Source organism: Myiozetetes cayanensis, unplaced genomic scaffold, assembly GCF_022539395.1.
Source record: "Myiozetetes cayanensis isolate MyiCay16 unplaced genomic scaffold, myiCay2020 scf18, whole genome shotgun sequence".
Lineage (NCBI taxonomy): Eukaryota > Metazoa > Chordata > Aves > Passeriformes > Tyrannidae > Myiozetetes > Myiozetetes cayanensis.
In genome coordinates, this window is record NW_026087389.1 from 5,565,065 (window position 1) to 5,583,015 (window position 17,951).

Sequence of the window (17,951 nt, forward strand, 5' to 3'; positions counted from 1 at the left end):
AATAACGATCACATCTCTACACTGCTCTTCAGAAAGCTGATTATTGTTTAGCAAAAATCTAATTGGAACTCTAGACACTAAGAGCATTAGAGAAAGTATATGATGTGCCTTTGAGAAATTAATCTGAAGTGCAGAGGCAAAATTCAGCAAATATTGGATCAATTTTTATAGACCTTGCTGTTGTGAAAGAGCTGCTTGCAGTCGTGCTGCTGTATAAACTGTCTTGGATGAGCGGTTTTGGAGGGTGTCTGTAACTTATCATGCTAATATGGAACAGCCAACGTGAATTCCCTCAGTACTTAATGACCAGTGCTTGCTGCTGGTGCCTACAGGACAGGTGGTGTGGGTGCATCTTGGTTTTGCTTGAATAATATCCCTCAAATCAGGCCTAACCTGCAACTGCCCTTAGTTCTGGGTGCACAAAGAGGAGTTGAAAAGAAATCCATATTGTTGCACTCTCTTTCTGACACACATGAATTGATCATGTGTGTTTTTTCAGTCTTGCCACACGTGTTCATATAGGTAGTTGTCATCCCTATATTGTTCTGCAGTGTGCTCTGCTCATTCAGGGCTCAGTGTCCTTGAAGCTTAGATATTTAAGTAAGAGTCAGAGCAAATGTATGTACTTTTATTCCATATACCCATGATCTGATAGAAGAGTTACCCTTCGCTATTTTCAAAATACAATTGTTCTAGGAACTGCCTGCTGCCTTCTCTCCCCAAAACAATACTAAAAGCTGTTGTCCTGATTTTCAAATACACTTCAGAACAGTGATCTTGGTATTTTCTTTCCCCCTTTCCCTCTTCTTCTTTATTCTTGTTCCCTTCTACCATAAATAAGGATTATATTAGGTAGTGATTGTGCTACCTACCAGTGAAAGAACATGCCTGTGTGGTTGCAGACACTCCCTGCCTGCTCTACCTGGATCATTAGGGAGGGATTTGTGTTCTCTGGGCAGGACACAACTGAAGCCTGGCGAGGTGGGAGCACAGGCACAGGAAGAATGGGATAGTTTGCATCTTTATAACCACATCTCAAGTGTGATCCCACACCAAGGGTGCATGGGAATGATGGATTGTCATGGTGGATGTGTTTGTGCCAAGGCTCAGGGTGTGCAGGTTGTGTGTCCTGCAGATGAGGAAACGCTCCCACAACCATCTTGATGTGAGACTTCTCACTGGAATTCAATCGAAATGAAGGTTCCTGAGGTCACGTTGCTGCCTGCCGTGATATTTTGGAATTTGAAGGAGGCTGTGTGTCTGGAATTGGAATATTCCTGTTCCCAAAACATGGGCTCCTTGCAGCTGGTCAAAGGCAAGTCTCCAGGGTCTGTTTCCAGTACAATACTGTGCTGTGTAATCTGCCAGTCTTCATTTCATCTCATGCTATTAATTTAATGAGCTCTGATCCCTTCATTTTTATTCTTGTGTCAGTGCTATGGAGAATTAAGACAAAATCCCATGGCAGAGATGTTCTTGGTGGTCTTTTCTGGGAGATATCTTTGGTTTTGGAGGGTACCAGAGCTCTCCCTGCCCTAGAACCCTGCTGACCTGCGTGGGCCACAACCTGGATCTGGTCAGTCAGCAGAGGATTGTTGCTGAATTGTTTTCAAACCAGCAAAAGCCAATAAATTTGTATCCTGTTCTGGATCCTGAGTTTGCTGTAAGCAGGAAGGACTGCAGACTGTAGGCTGGCTGTTTTAGCTACCCAGAAACTGGACCCACTGAGTTTTACTTTGGAAAAACTGTGGTGTTTGGGGCTCTTGGAATGGCACCAAATGAGTTGTGTTTCAGAAAGGTCTCTCTCTGGTGCCAGGCCAGGTACTGCCATCTCACCTGCCATCCAAGGAAAGGGCTTCACTTACAGTGGGATGTGGCAGGACCAGGGCATGGTGAGACTCCAGGTGTTCCTCAGGAACATCTTGAATACAGGCCAATAATTATCTTTGGACAAAATCATTACTCTGCTTTTCCTATCTGTCAGTTGGTCCCCCCAGACAGAAAAATCTGAATTTTGTTTTGGAGATTCATCAGAGTTCCTTTCCTACCAGGGCATCAGGGTGCATTACTAGTGAATTTTAAACCTTGACCTGTTTTAGAACAGTACAAGACATTCAAAATTACATTGTATCAGCATTTCTTCACCTGACTGCAAGCTTTCTTTGCTTTGCTTTTTGTTGATTCAGCTTCCTTAAATTTATCACCTTCAGACTTTCAAAATTCCATCCAAAAGAGGTAGAGTAATATTTTGCATCATTTCTTATAAAGCAAAATCAGATAGTTTGGCTTTAAGTAGAAAAAAATAACCCTGCTCTCCTCTCCGAAGGGATTTTTACATCTCTTTTCCACATTGAATTGCACTGTCCTCTAGTGGGTGTTCTAAGCAAATGTTTTTGTGTTTGTAAATCTTTCGTGCTGCTTAGATACAGTAAGCTTAATCTTTATTTTCAAATGAACCATAAATGTTGTCTGAGATAAAAAGCTGGAGGATTAGAGTAATATTTCAAAACTGAATAAGAAAAATTTACATTTGACCTGTGGCCCAAGTTGTACTCATATAGAGATACATATAAAAATGTTTGTATCTGACTTATCAGTTGGAGCAGAAGGATAAAGAGTGAAGATGCAAGTGTATGGCATCTGTTTTATTACATTTTATTACTTTATATTGAGAATTGGAGATAGCCTGCTTCTTTCATATTGAAACAAATTTGGTAGCTATGAATGAATGAATAATAAAGACCAATGGAATAATAGGAAGGATTAAATGCACCTTATTAGATTCAAAGGAAAGAACTATGCAGCCCATTTTACCCAGTGGTTTGGTTTTTTTCTTAATATTACTACCAACCTCTTAAAATACCCTTCTTTCTAATTGGGATTCCCTGGGATTTGAGGTGCAAATCATCTCTGAAGATCAGAATGGGAATATAAAAGTTTTGAGTGACAGTGCTTGTCAGGTCTGTGTGATTGCAGTGGTGGATGCCTGGATCCAGCTGCAGGTGACAGCACCTTTTCTTTCCTTCCATGAACCAGGGAAACACCTGGATCCTCAGTGCTTGTGTCCCAGCTTGTGTCCTGTGAGCTTCCCCATGGACTTTACTGTGTTTGAGTGATTTGAGATCATCCTTGCATGGTGTTTATTGTGTAGAGCGAAGGAGGGAAGGAACAAATGCCTGGCACTTTGCTGCTGACTCGCTTGTCTTACTTATTTTCTGGCGCCTTAATGACTTCATTTGGTGAAAGAATTTGCTTTTGCAGCCACAAAGGTCAGCTCTGCTGACCAGAAGGATTGGGAGACAAGATGCATGTTTTCACCTCAAAAAGTGCTGTGAGCCTCCAGGCAGGAAAGTGTTTGCCAGCTGTACCATGCAAACCCCAGCCTTCCACACAGATGTGCCCTGTGGCATCCTGGAGAAGAAAACTTGACAAATACAGTCTGTTTCCTGCTGTCTGGGTGCACTTTTAGCTGATGAAAGAGTTAGGAGTGGTCAATAAATGAATTCACTTAGCTTGAAATGTGAAGATGGTTTTTTTTCAGATTTCAGTCAAACAAACCACGAGCACATTCTTTACACGTGTAACTTTTATTTGTTGCTGCAGATGTGGTTTTACTGACAGTTGCTGAATAAAATACACAGACTGAGCTTCAGAGTCACAATTTCCAGGAAGGCCAGAGATTACACTGGTGATTTTATAATAACATTTATAGTTCTCTGTGTGAGTGTTTATGCATCTGTGTGTGCATATAAGGGAAAAGATGAGAAAGGGCAGGCGACTTGAAAGAGTTTCTCCAAAAAAAATGCACTAGCAGGAACTTTGATTAAAGGGGTCTGAATGTTGCAATAATCGTGGTTTTGAGCTATCTTTATGTCAGCCATTCCAAAATGTTTCTTTAAAGAACATATTTTAAAACATCTATTAAAAAAAAATACTTATGTTCAGTGTACTATTCAGTAGTTTTCACAGGAAATCTGTGCTTACAATCATTTGAGGTTTGGTTTTTATTGGATTTTTATTTGGTTTTTATTTCTCTAGTTGTATTTCTGGCCTGACATTTTTGTACATAACCAATACTCAGCCTTATCCTGAAAGGCAGTACCCAAGTGGTTTCACTGTTGCTGACACATTCCCACCTTGCCCCAGGTCCTCTGGGTTGGGGACTCTTCCTCCCTTCAGGGCCGGTGTTGGTTTTGTCTGCAGGGTCAGTCGGATCCGGGGTTTGGGGATCCACAGAGCTCCGATGCTGAGAAGGCAACGGGGGGGGGGTGTTTATGTGCAGGACAGGGAGGGGGAAAGCAGGACAGATTCTTTGCTGTCTGCCTGTGCTTGGGTCATCTCCAAATGATTATGAGACCTCAGCCCAAGCTGAATTGTGTTCCTGGTTGGATTTCTGTTCTCTGTGAGGTTCAGAGCTTGAGCTCCTGTGAATCACCCGTTTGGAGCTGCAGCACGTTGTTATCCTGCACCTCTTGTAGTGTTTTGTGGTAACGGCAAAGGTGGAAGATCAAAGAGAGGCAACAACTTCCAAGTGTGGAGTTTTTGTCCTCTCTCTTTTTGTGTGCAGAACTTGTGGTGTGAGTGCAGGCTGAGGTCAGCAGACGGGAGTGCAGCGGCTGCAGACAGCCAGACGTCCCCAGTATGGATTTATAAATGGGCTTTGGGAAAGGTGCAGTGTTTTATAGGTGCTGCCTCCATTAAACCTTAACTGTATGGTGATCAGATCTTGGTGTGTGTTTTGTTAGGGCTAAGAACATTTTAGAGAAAAAAAATAATAAGAGGATGTAGTAAATGCACACACACTTTATCTGATTTTTTAGAGAGCAGCCAGGTATGTTAAAGCTGCTTCTACTGTACCTAAAATGCCCAGAGTTGTGAGGAATCTGGCAGCCTGGTGGATCATGTCAGTGATCCCATACAATTCTAGCAGTAATCTCCTAACACCTTTACTTTGCTTAGTATACAATTACACTTGTTTGGGTTGGGGGAGGTGGTGTTGGTGCCAAACATTCAAAGCAGAACTGTGGGCTTTGTCAAGGCTGACTTTACCAAAACATCACTGTAAATTAAAGCTGTTAGTTTTATTAATAAAGCAACATAGATTTCATATAGATATAGCTATACATAAATATATCTAGTTTTTCCTAGAGAGAAATTACTCTGTGTGTCTGCATATATGTTCTTATAGCATTTTGGAGTGGGATTAACAGATATTCCAGTATCTGCAAAGGTTTGATAGGATATCAAACATGAAGACAGTGATAGTGCAGAACTCAGGTTCTATCCCTTTGGCTTCCCAGAATTGGTGCCAATGCCTGGCAGACCATGGGTTTTTACCAACACTGATGGTGATATCTTCATGCTGTGGGGGTTCCCTTGTTTCTCCAGAGGGATCCATGATCAGTTGTGAGTACATCTGATGGTGATTTTACATCTTGCAGTTGTTTTGGTGGATGAAAAAAAAGCTTAACCCATGGACATACTGCTGTCTTTAGTTAATAAGTTAATATTTAATAAGGTTGCTGAAATAGAAAAAAATTAAAAGGCATGCTAGTGGGTAAAAATGGTTATTAGAATAATAATGCATTTAGTAACCTGTTCTGTCTGCAGGCAGTTTGCCCTCTCCTTAATATGTCTGATAGTTGATATGCATTAGACACTCAGCATCTGGATATGTAATGGTTCTGATCTGCAATGAGAGGTTTACTTTTCTCATGGACTCAAATAATGCAGAGATTGTTCATTATCTGTGCACATGAAACACTGAAAACCTCTTCATCCATCTGCTGGGTCTGAATGTTAAAGTTCTTTGAGCTGGAAATGCAGGATCTGGTCAGGCTACAGAAGCAAATATAAACAATGTTCACAGATTTCAGCAGAGTTAAAGTGAATCTCAGCATGATTTGAACTGATCTTTTGGCTTATTTGGAAGATTACAATAAAACCCAAGATCGAATGCTCTACCTGATTCAGTTTCTTATTGATTGAATCCTTTTAGACTCTTCTCTAATTTAACAGTGTATTTTTATTAAAGTCAAGCATACCAACATCAATTATCCAAGCTGCATCTAATTTCCTTCAACTCTTTTTTTTTTTCCTTTTGCTGCCAATGGATTAGAAGGCCTGATTAGAATTCAGCTTGAGAGCTGAAAAGCAGATCCTTAAATGAGAATGTCTGAGTTAGGAATTAAAATATCTGTAGTGGACATAAAATCCTCCTCCTTATCTCTAATAATGTAAACACACTTGGTTAAGTTGATCTGTCACATGTCTGGTGCAATGTCCCTGAATTAGGAGGATGTATTAGAAGGGGTGGAATGGTGTGTGTGGCTTGTCCCACTGTTAGAATCTATCACCAGTGTGTTTTAACACCAAATTGCTTTGCACAGAGGGTTAATGTGATAGGAATTTGAAGGGCTCCATTTTTTCTTTTATGTTGTTTTACTTCCTAACAGCAGGGAAGTTTTTGTATGCACAAGCACAAGGAGCAAGGCAGAGAGGAGGCTTCCTAAGGTTTTATTATTGGTAACTTCTGCAGAGTTAAGGATTTTGTAACACAAAGGTGAAATAAATAATTGCAGTGGCATCACCAACTTAATATCCAAGTAAAGCCTAAACTGGTAAATGCATATATTTAACATGACATGAAAGTGTCAAATCTATAAGAAAGAGTTATCTTATAAATTAAATTGTATGTTCTGGTTTGACTGGGTTATAAATTTCCTTCTGATGCCATGTGTGCTTTTCCTGGGATGAGGAAGCCATGCCATGAGCCATATCCAGGCTGTTACTGTGCAGGCTCCATGAACTGAAAAGGCTGGTGTCATGTAGTGGATCATTATACCTATTTTCAGAGGGAGAAATTTCGATATCAGGATTTTTAAGGGAGTTTATTATTAATTATTGCTCTACTTGTACTGCATTAGAGGTGTTTTCATTCTCTGAAGGTCTTAATTGGACAACTAACTCCACTACAAGTAGTAAGAGGAGACAGGGAGCAGGGGGAGGCAGAGTCCTGGCACATCAGCACTACATCAAAGAGGTGGCATCATGAAAAGTCTTGGAGCTGAAAGGAGCAGCAGGTGATGAGTGAGATGCCAATGACATGGTCCCATTGCCAGCTTTGTTTTATGACTGTGGTGTGAGCACTGGAGTTCAATTTTTGAGCAACCTGGTCTAGTGGAAGATGTCCCTGCCATGGCAGGGGGTTGGAACAAGATCATTTTTAAGGCCCCTTCCCACTCAAACCATTCCACGTTTCTGTGATTCAGTGGTGCAAAATAAACACTGCGTTTACATCAGTAAATGAGGGTTTTTGCAGTCTAGAGAACTGCTTAAGGACTGAGGTGATTTCTTGTGGAAAGTAAAGCATTTGTTGAGGTGTCTTGACTCCCTTTTGTGCTGTGGATGGCAGTGTCAGTACCACTGGAGAGCCTCCAGCCCGTGCGTGTGACTGCACATCACAGGCGTTAATTGTCACGTTCTGTCTGCAGAGGAACATTAAACCCGACTGTGCAGAGCTGTAAACGTGTGTGACCCCAGGGAATTTCCATGGTGCTGGGATCAGTCTGGCTACCTGGAGGTGGGCACAGGGAATCCGTTCATCTGGTGCAGCGAGTTAAGCGTAATTGCAGTTGACATCATGCACAAGTGAAATCCAGTGATATTTCATTCCTTCAGACCTTAATCCCTTCTTTATCCTGTCAGTTTTTTGAGTCAACATCATTCTGGCAAAGCTTGTTTGTGACACCCAGTGAAGCTGATTGTAGAGCACCCCAAGTGTTGTGGATTAGCCCCACTGTTGGGATGAGAAACAGCCCAGGCACATCCTTTTGGTGGCCTCCTCAGCATAAGAAGGCATGGTTGGAAGCCTGGTGTATGTGCTTGGGTTAACTTTATACTACCTTAGCAAAGTGGAAAGGAATTATATTAATATCTTGTATGTATTAATGTCTTGTATGTTGTGAAGGGTAATTTAATTGTGAATTAGGTGCAGAAATTGCAGTTTCCAGAAACTGATGAATAGCAGTTTTTTGAGGTTATCAGTTAACCTGTTGTAATGAATACTCTTCATTACATGCCTCTCCTTGTTAATTAGAAGGGATTTTTACTCCTCTTTATCAAGTCAGGGCAAGTGTATTACCTTTTCCTCTGTACTGCTTGTGATAAAGTGAAGATCCAGATTGTTTTGTGAAGTGTCCCCATGAATATTTCATTGCATGTGCATCACACATTCATACACTATTTTCTGAGCTCCAACCTCTGATGTTTATTCAATACATTTTAAAAAATCAAAATATAGATTGTTTAAGCTCTTTTTATTTATACTTACTGGTAGAAATTCACCTTTTTTGGTACAATACTCTGTTTATGACACTAATTACCATACCAGTTTAGACCAAGATAATTAATCACTGCTGTACACTGCAGCAACAATAGACTCAGAGATCTCTGAGTGCAGAGGTGAAGCTTGTACCTTCCACAAATGAGAACCTGCTTGACTGAGGGGAATTTGTTCCCTGGTTTGGATCTTTTACCCGTGTTTATTTATAAAACAAAGCCTAAACAACACATAAACAGCCCCCTACTTATTTCCTGCTTGGTTTCTTTCCTCCAGGTTGAAGCAATCCTGGTGAACATATTTGGTGGGATCGTGAACTGTGCCATCATCGCCAATGGTATCACCAAAGCCTGTCGAGAGCTTGAGCTGAAAGTTCCTCTGGTGGTCAGACTGGAAGGTGAGTGCTGATGGTTTCAGACCCAAATCATCCCTCAGGTGCCCACCTGGGCTTTCTTCCATCTCAAAGCTCTAAACAGATTGGGACCCCCACAGTAAGAAAATGTCCAGTTCTCCAGCCACAGCATGACCCGAAGTCAATAAACTCATATTTCTATGTTCGTGATCCCTGGTGGAACTTGAAGCAGTGAAATTTTGCAGTGGAAGCGTTATGAGTTTGCCTGTAAGATTTGCAATGCAAATAGGAATTATTTTGCTGCAAGTTTCTGTTTACTGGAAGGTATTTCTCTTTCAAATGATTTTTTTTTTTTTTTACTGACTGCAATTCCATTACTGCTAAACCTGCAGCAAAGTACAGTTCTCTTAAATTTACTCCAATCCCGTAATTAAAAGAAAGATGTTTGAAACAGTATTTGTGAGAGAGAAATTACTGTAACGTATTCCTCTGCCCAAATACCCCATCCAGCTGAAATCCATTTAAAACCAGATTTGGTAATGATAAGAAATATTTTTTTTTAGTACATTCCACACTGTTACACAAGAAACAAACTTTTTGGCAGTTTCAAGCTTTAATATAATGGCAGTGGGTGTGGAGTTCTGCCTCTAATTTCTGAGAAGTGCCCTGAAGGAGGGAGGGAGGGAGATTTTTCTGCCCTTGTGAGAAAAGTGCTTTGATTGCAATCAGCACACAACTCTGGTAAGCTTGAAACATTTCCTTTTGGCGAAGTAGTTTTGGAAAACAGAAGGGTTTCTGGGAGTTTTTTAAGGCCTCTTCCTCAAAACTATCAATATTCATGTTTTTGGTGTGTGTAAAGAACCTAAAATGTCCTGTTACCCAGCACTGGTGATGAAAGGAGGAAATGCATCACTTTATGGACCTGAGATACAAAATTAAGGTGTGTTTTTTTACACTATGATAGAGGGGGGAGGAAAATGTGTTCAGACTGTTTCCTTTTCAAAATATAACATCACCAGGACTCCTGAAGGTGTAGATTGCCCACAAAGCCCTTTCATTAGGGGGATACTTACTTTGTCTTTCATGAGAAAGGGGGTTTTCCCATCCCATGTTCTTATGCTACAGATGTGCTGGCATGACTTTTGCTGTGGTAAGTGCAGGGAAATTTAAGTACTTTAAAATGGATTTCAGAAACACTGTGAAAATTTTCTTTGGATGATGCAGCACCAGTCAACACCTTAAGAGACTAAGTAAGTAGTTTAATATGGATGAAGGAGAGACTGATGGATGTTGGTTAGAAGCAGGAAAGTTTAATAATACAAAATCTCATTGTTTATCAGCTCTAGGCGATGTTGTTTAGCTTTTTGTCATAGCAAGAAAACTTTTCCTGTCTGTCATAGCTGGGAAAAAGTTTATCTGTCAGATCTGCAAGACTGCTCATCTATTGTAGCTACTGTTTTTTGAAGTGAAGATATTGAAAGAGGCGTTAGTTTTCCTTACGAACAAGATGTTTCTGCTGCAATATTTGAAACTCTTGTAAGAGAAACAAGAAAATCAACTTGCTCATTTTAAATTGCAGTCCACTGGGCCTACCACTGGGTTTGCTTGACCTTTCCCCAGTAATTTTGATACTTCCATGATTGTATACAAAAAAAGAGAGACTTTTTTTTTTTTTTTGCATGACTTCTGAGAGATTACAAGAGGCAAAGCTGGGCTGAATGAGGAGAGTCCCAGTGCTGCTGCATTGCAGAGTTTGTCTGAGAGAGAAGGTGTGGAGCAGGAAAGCTTCTGCCTGGGGGTAGCAGAGCACTCTGCAGAAGTGCCTGTTCCTCTTGTGCCTGTGATGTCTGAGTTGTTTGCTGCTTCATGCACAGAGATCAAAGCTGAGTCTTCAGAATGTGGAACACAGACTTTGATACAAATACCTTTTGGTGACCATCTTCCTGAGGCTGCTCAGTCTTTGCTGATTTCCTGCTTCACTCTTTGTAATAACGCTTCTCCTGGACTAGTTGCTGACTCTGGTCATACCATGGGTTTTTTTTTAGGAAACTCAGTGCCATAATATTACAGCAGAGCTCCAGCTTTTGCATAATCTTTGTCACAGAAGGATTTAATTCCTTCTTTCATTCCTAGTTCGTACTAAACGAAGAGCTGTGATGTTTACAACCTTCAGAAGTTGTACTTAGAAACTGTTAGATAGTAACTCCTGCTTTCTCTGCCTCCTTAATCACCAACCAGGATATATATATATATATATATATATATGTTCAGTCCTTTTAATCTTTTCTCAGAAATCAATCCCTCTGGATCCTTAATCGTCACTGTTGTTCTTCTTTGAACTCATACCGGGTCATTTAAACATATACGGATTTTGAATTAATAGTGAGTACTGTGGAAGTAATAAGACTACCCCAGACTTTTTAAAACATCACTGATAACATTTTGCAGTTCAAAAGGAGAAAAAAGGGCAAGCAGTCTTTCGGATTTCCATTTTGAACATTTTTCCAACAGAAGGTTTCTGATTATTTCTGTAAATCTAACAGATCTGTGACCTGCACTTTAAAGACTCTTTGCCTGCATGCACTGTACGACAAGTGTCTTGATGACTAGAGTTTTAATCAGTCAAATCTGTCTTGATTTAGTAGGATTCTGTGGACAAATCTTTGTTCTCAGTTGTATAATAATTACAAGCCGTTTTACCAGTGGATAAAGAAAGGATTACTCTCATCTTTGAAAACAGTAACTTCGTAATTACAAATGTTTGCTTCCCTTATCAGTAAAGAACTCACCAGCTGAGACACAGGATTATTGTTTAAAAAGCTCGTGGACAAATGGAGAAACCACATATTTGAGATTTTATCTTTTTCAGATCGAAAACTAACTGCTGCTGGGTTTATGCAGGACTTTTTTCCCTTTAAAATGTAATGTACTTCAGTTAAGTTTTGTGAAAACTAGCTGGGAGTGCTGAGTGGAAGCCAAAACTTGTTTCTCGTTTATGTAGCTCAGAGTTAGATGGAAAGAGGGGAGAATAAAAAAGAGTTGTGAACTAGATATCTACTTCCTATGCTGGAAATTATATGCTCTTTCTCTTTCAAGAAGTGAATTCTGTGCTTCTTTGGTCACAGGACGAGAAGAATTGGGAGGTATTAGAACTACTTAATATGTTGAAACTCAGCTAGGAGTTGTCTTTTATTCAAACATCTGACTCAAAAATTTCGTTTTATATTTTCCATTTTTGGGATTAGTGACCTTCTGTGTTTTTCAGAATCCAAATATTTTTTTTTAAGTATTCAGAAATCTTTTACACACCAATTAAGTTTTGCTGCAGCTTGTGTATCTCACTCACAAGTCTAGTTTAGTTTGTATATCTGATTTTTTGATTGTTTGTATCCCAAGTTGCCTGTCAAGAGAGAAAGATGGAGAGACTTCTTGGGAGGGGATTGGCTCTCAGTTCACTCAGCAGTGCAGAATATCAAAGCTGGAACCTTGCTATGGGTAGTGTAACATGGGCACAACGTGTTCATGTCTAATATTTTTTGACATTCTGCATATTGTGAATTTTTTGCTATGGCAGGATGTTCTGGGTAGATCAGATTATTTTACATGCTAGTCTTCTTTAGTATATTCCAAATGTGTATAACTTATCCCCTTATATCTTATTTACCTGAAAAAAAAGTGGCATTGCAGAATCCTGCATCCTCTGCAGCCATCAGCATTAAACAGTGGCAATTTAGGCTGTTCCTAATGGTTTTATGGCAGTGCAAGTGAATAAAGGAACATTATCCAAATCCTGCATACCAAATATGATTGGGGGTGTTTTATTTGTTTGATTTTCATTCAGCCTCTACAGTTCTCCCAGTGTGTGCTGGTATAATCTTACCATTTATAGAAACATGCTTAGACAGAATATTTATGACTAGGATTTGTTGGTAATGAGTTGAATATATTTGCTACTGATAGCAGAGATTTGAAGGCAACAGAAGTGTAAATGTGAGAGATTGCATGTACACAGACTGAGAGGTTGTTTCAGAGCCCAGGTTTCAGCAGGAGGCTGTTTAGATTACAAAGCCTGAAGGTAAATGCTGTTAAAATTCATCTTTCCTGGTTTTCCATGGAGTGTCATTGACAGTAATATGTGTCAGAAGGCAAAAAACGTCTTTTGCTTATTAGAATGCCATTCCCTTAATAGAGTCCAGTTTAAAAAAAAAAAAAAAAAGCACAAACCACACAAACAACAAAAAAACCCAAACAAACAAAAACACCCAACAACAACAAAAGCTCCCCAGCCCTCAGTCCTGTGAATTTTCTGTTCTCAGTTGGCTGCAGCACAGGTGAAGGGCAGGTTATTCTGATAGCCTGGGATTCTGTTTACAGTTCTCTGACACCATCCAGTGGCAGGAGGTTAATGTTGGAAGAGTGGGATTCTTTATTTGTTTATTTTACCATCTATTGCAACAGGACTCTTTGGAGGTTCCTAAATATTTCCAGTGTTTTCTGAATGTTTAATTTTCAATCTCTTTCCTCTGCTTTCAGAAGGCTCTCGTTACAATTTCCATATTCTCCACATAGCTAAAATACTTAATCACAATGAGATAAAAAGCCATCACTGAAAAAAAGGAAAATACAGCAAAGGAAATGCTTGCTGAACAATGTGTTTAGTTGTATGGCTTGCCTATAAAAGCGTTTTATTTAATAAATACAAAATGTACTCTTACTCTTTTCACTGCAGTGAGATTTATTATTTTTTTAGCTTTCATCTTTTCATTTCCCTGCATAAACTCCTCTTCCCTTCTTAGGGGCCTGTGTTTTGTATTGATTTTATAATGCATGTTAGACAAGTGGTGTGGAGAGCAATCAATGCAGTGCAGAACAGATCCAATGTATTGTTGCCTCTCTGACCCGTTAGTAAATTAATATTGGCCACTTAGTGAAGAGCAAAAGTTAGTTTTAAGTACATGGCTATCACAAACAGCACAATAATTTCTCTCTGTGGGAAAATTTCCAGGAAAATCTACCTCTTTCCATTTTTTTCTCCTCACAACACGTTGTAGAATCCTGTTTGAAAGATCGGTACAAGCTCGGCTGCTTTAAATGTTTATCACGCTTGTATCTCAATAATAGACAAAACCTTCAAGGCTTGATGGGAATCACTGTACAAATGTGAGGGACTTAACAGAGAAGAGGACCTTGGCAATGCCTCCTGCCTCCCCTCTGCAGCTCTGTGCTGACAAGCAGCAGCCTCCACCTTATCTCATACAGGATGGTTGAACAAAAATCTAATCTTATGTTCCTGGGTTTTTTTGCCTGTAATATTTTTTTTTTTCTATAGGAGAAGTTCTGTACAGTTCTGGATGTTACCAAGCAACCAAATCCCCCTTCTGTCAGAGATTTCAGATGTCTTTGACCTTCCTACCCAAGTCCTACAGTGCATCCTCTGCATATCGATGGGAAGCATGACCTGTTCTGCCAGTGCCTTTACACAGGGAGCAGATGGGGTCCCACATCCCTCTTCCCAGCACCTGCCTCTCCCATCACAAAGTGCTGGGCCTGCTGTGACAGGGATGTCTTTGCTCCCTTTCAGTACCAGGAGTGGGAATCCTGACTTGAGCACACTGATGAAACGGGCTTTTGAAATTCTCCACTTCTGTTGTACCATTTCAGACGTTTTATGAAGTCTACCAAGAAAAAAAAAAAGAAAATCATCCTTTAAAATGAGCATTCTGGAGGCTGCACAGTAAAGAGTCTGCTTCTTGCTTGGTTAATAATTAAGGGTATAATTAGTGTATAGCTCCAAATATAATTAAAATTCATTTTGCTAGGTCTAGGAATTACAAAGTAATTAAGCATTTTGACGTGGCAAATGAACAAGGAACATGACATGGAGGAGGGGGATAGAAATGATTCTACAGAGGATCAGCTCAGCACCTTGTGCTTCTGACCAGTGTGTGATCCCAAAGTGTGGCTTCTGCTCCCTCAGTAGGATATCTGATTCCAGGTTCTTCTGTGGACAGAGCATGGCAGTGATTGAAAGTGTCACCCAGCTTTGCTGGAAAAGCTCTGGAGATGTCAGATCTTCTGGTTTTTCTCGGTTTTCCAAAAAACAGTGAGCTAAAATAAATGGGAAGGTCTTTTATGCAAGTGTGAGCAGTGGGGAAAACATACTCTTCTGAAATATCTTTTTCAGTTTGGGGTCTTTTCTCCTTTCCTGTGCATGTAATCTACTGACTAAAGCTGAGCTTTTTACTGACAAAATAGAGCCCTTGTCTCTTGTATCTGCACAGTCTCCTTTGAGGTGGGGCAGATGGGGTGCTCAGGGACATGGCTTAGTGATGGACTTGGCAGTGCTGGGTTTACAGTTGGACTCAATGATCTTAAGGGTCTTTTCCAACCTAAATGATTCTGTGATTGTAGTAAGAGGAAGGAATGCTATCATGCTGAAGACTTCAGAGTTTTCTGTGTCCCCCCTTTTTAGCAGAAATGCAAAAGCCTATTCAAGAGCAGTTCAAAACCAGTTATATTTTCCAGCATTACCCAAATATTTGCCTTTCCTTAGCCTGTTTTGCAGCTTTCAGTTACTGTGGGTGAATTTTAGTTACTGTTGACTTTCTGACTGCTGATTAGCTGTAGCTGATTGTGACTAATAAGTGTGTTAGATCTGAGTGTCTTAGAGGCCTGATCCGTGGTCCATTACCCACTGCTCTTGCTGGATGTCCCTGCTGACTCTGGTGGATGCTGGATTGACCCTCTAATCTTCACAAAGCCCCTGTGGTGCACACAAGTGCTATTGTCAGACTGCATTGTCTGTCACAATTGTCATTGAAATTAAGACTTCCTTCTTCTCAACTCAGTCTAAACCACTGATTGAATCTGTTGTTGAACTGAAATGATGTGTAGTTTGAAGCATTAACTGCTTTTATAGAGATGTGCTAGAAGATTTACTTATTAATAAATATATTCGTTTATTCATTGATATTAATTACTAATCATAGTCAGTGTTCTTTTATAGGAACAAATGTCCATGAGGCCCAGCGCATTCTGAGTGAAAGTGGACTCCCCATCACATCTGCCAGTGACCTTGAGGATGCAGCAAAGAAGGCAGTGGCCAGTGTGGCCAAAAAATAACACCTTGAAGATTATTCTCATGGAAAGAGACCATTCTTGCTGTGATTTCAGAGGATTAGAGGAGCTTTCCTAAGGAGTCGTCAGGTTTGGTGGACTTAATTTGTGATACATGGCCAGCTCGGGCCTTAGGCTTGCAAGTTAGGCTTCAGAACTTTTGCAGCTACAATCTTGAGAAGTTTTTATGTCTTTATCTAATTTTGATAATTTTGTTTACAATTGTAATAAGTGATACTTCACTTCATAAAGTTCTTTTTATGTCTCTCCTTCCAAAATTATCACTGATAAACTCATGATAAGGCACAATAATTAATAATTGACTTGTATCGACAGGATTGTTCTTTAATCAAACACATGTAGGTCACCTATTTCACAATATTTAATTAATTTTTTTATATTGTAAAGCGTCAGCAAACTAATAACGGGTTTATATTTTTATGGACTTTTAGAATAATGTAAAAAATTATGCTTACACTACCTATTTTTATTAAAATGAATGATGTTTGTTTTCTTTTCTTAGCAACCACTGATTTTGCCTTAAGATGATTTCCTTCAGTTGATGCCAAAGTGTACCTCACGATAGGAAAAGGGATTAAACAGTTGGTAGTGAAAAGACCTTCCACTCTTTTACTGTGCCTATAAGCCTGTGAAATGTGATTCATTTATTTTCTAGTTTTTGGAAATGAGGTGCAGTATTTTTAGCTGTAGCAGGGCCATACAGGGAGCTCCAGGAGGATGTGTCTGCCAGAAGGAAAATGGCTGCTAACTTTTTAAGATAACCTCTTTCATAACTATGTCAGTGCTGTGAGGTTTTAAAATAAGATGAGAAACTGAAGCAGTTTTCTGCCCAGGAGCATGGAGTATTCTTCAATTGATTTAACTTCCAGAAACCATTTCTGATTTATTTGGAATAAAACACAAATGAACTTTTCCATTTTCAAGGTATTTGATTTCTCAGGCATCAGTAAAAATACGTACGAGGGGGAGAAAAAAAAAAAATCTAAGTTTCAGTACTCAGACATTGACCAACATTTATTTTGATTGTATTTTCTTTTGTAACAGTCAAAATTCAAGCTGTTAATTACACAAATCATTCATTCAGGGAGCAGAAGGCGATAGCAAACAGCTCGTGTAACTAAAGAGCTTGGTACAAATCTCACTCAGCCCAGGACTTACGTGCTGAAAATCATCGATAAATCTGAACAGTGAACAAATGAAGGGATGTTATGATCTGGTCTTGTAAATGGGCAGAGAGGTAAAAATTTGTGCAATAAATTCTTAATTGTGATTTTTTTTTTTTTTTTGAGCGGCTCTAATCAATACCGTGTCCCGCTTAGAAAAATGTAAATAAATTTCTCATGACATTTCCATTAGAACCGTTACATTCAAAATAAATTATCTGCACCGATCTTTGGCTCTTGACACAAATAGTGTGGATAGGTTGCTATCATCAATTCCTGCAGGTTTTTTGTTCTCCACTCCTCTCTCCACATATTGCTCAAGGAAAAAATGTGTGACCATTAGAACAGCAATAAATATGCCACGAGGTGTGTAGTTATTGACGGAATGAAGGAGAAGGGTATCGTTAGCAGCTCCCTGGAAGGTGCATAAAAGCACACACTGCTCTGAAGGAAGAGATGTTTACCTCACCACAATATATAAAACAGTCTCACTCTATTTTATATATTTTAATACTGGAAACAGAAGCATTCTGTGAAAGAACTGTTTGTGCAGTGTTGTCTCACGCTGTGTCTCTAAACTGTGGTCTCAAAACCATTCACTGTGTGTGTTTACACAATTACTGTTCTGCAAAGATTAATGCTATGTACACAGTTTCGTCAAATAAATGTAAAAAAACCCATATTTAATGACTTTGTCTTTTCTATAAAATAGAAAACTGCTTAATTCGTCTGTTGTGTTCTGTGTTCCTCCATTCAGCATTTTGTGACAGGTGGGTGAAATCAAATGCACAGGAATTTAGTTTTAAAAGTAGATCTTTTTATCTCTATATATTTTTTCTTATACATAGGCTAATGACAATACATGTAGGTTTTATTCCTCTAAACCCAGATACACAACAGAACAGAATAATTTTTATTTTTCAGGTGTAATATCAAAAATTCTCTGATTTTTCTGGTT

The 17,951-nt window shown here is 39.4% G+C and overlaps 1 protein-coding gene across 2 annotated transcripts in view; it reads left to right on the forward strand.

The window, feature by feature from the left end:
• The window catches only part of SUCLG2 (succinate-CoA ligase GDP-forming subunit beta), a 107,851-nt gene extending 90,176 nt beyond the window's left edge, over positions 1-17,675 (forward strand). For both annotated transcript variants that reach the window (XM_050312948.1, XM_050312949.1), the window contains 2 exons: positions 8,618-8,738; positions 15,700-17,675. In XM_050312948.1, coding sequence (XP_050168905.1) covers positions 8,618-8,738; positions 15,700-15,815 — 237 coding nt within the window. In that variant the 3' untranslated portion in view covers positions 15,816-17,675. The remainder of the gene's footprint in view (positions 1-8,617; positions 8,739-15,699) is intronic.
• The last annotated feature ends 276 nt before the right edge of the window (positions 17,676-17,951 follow it).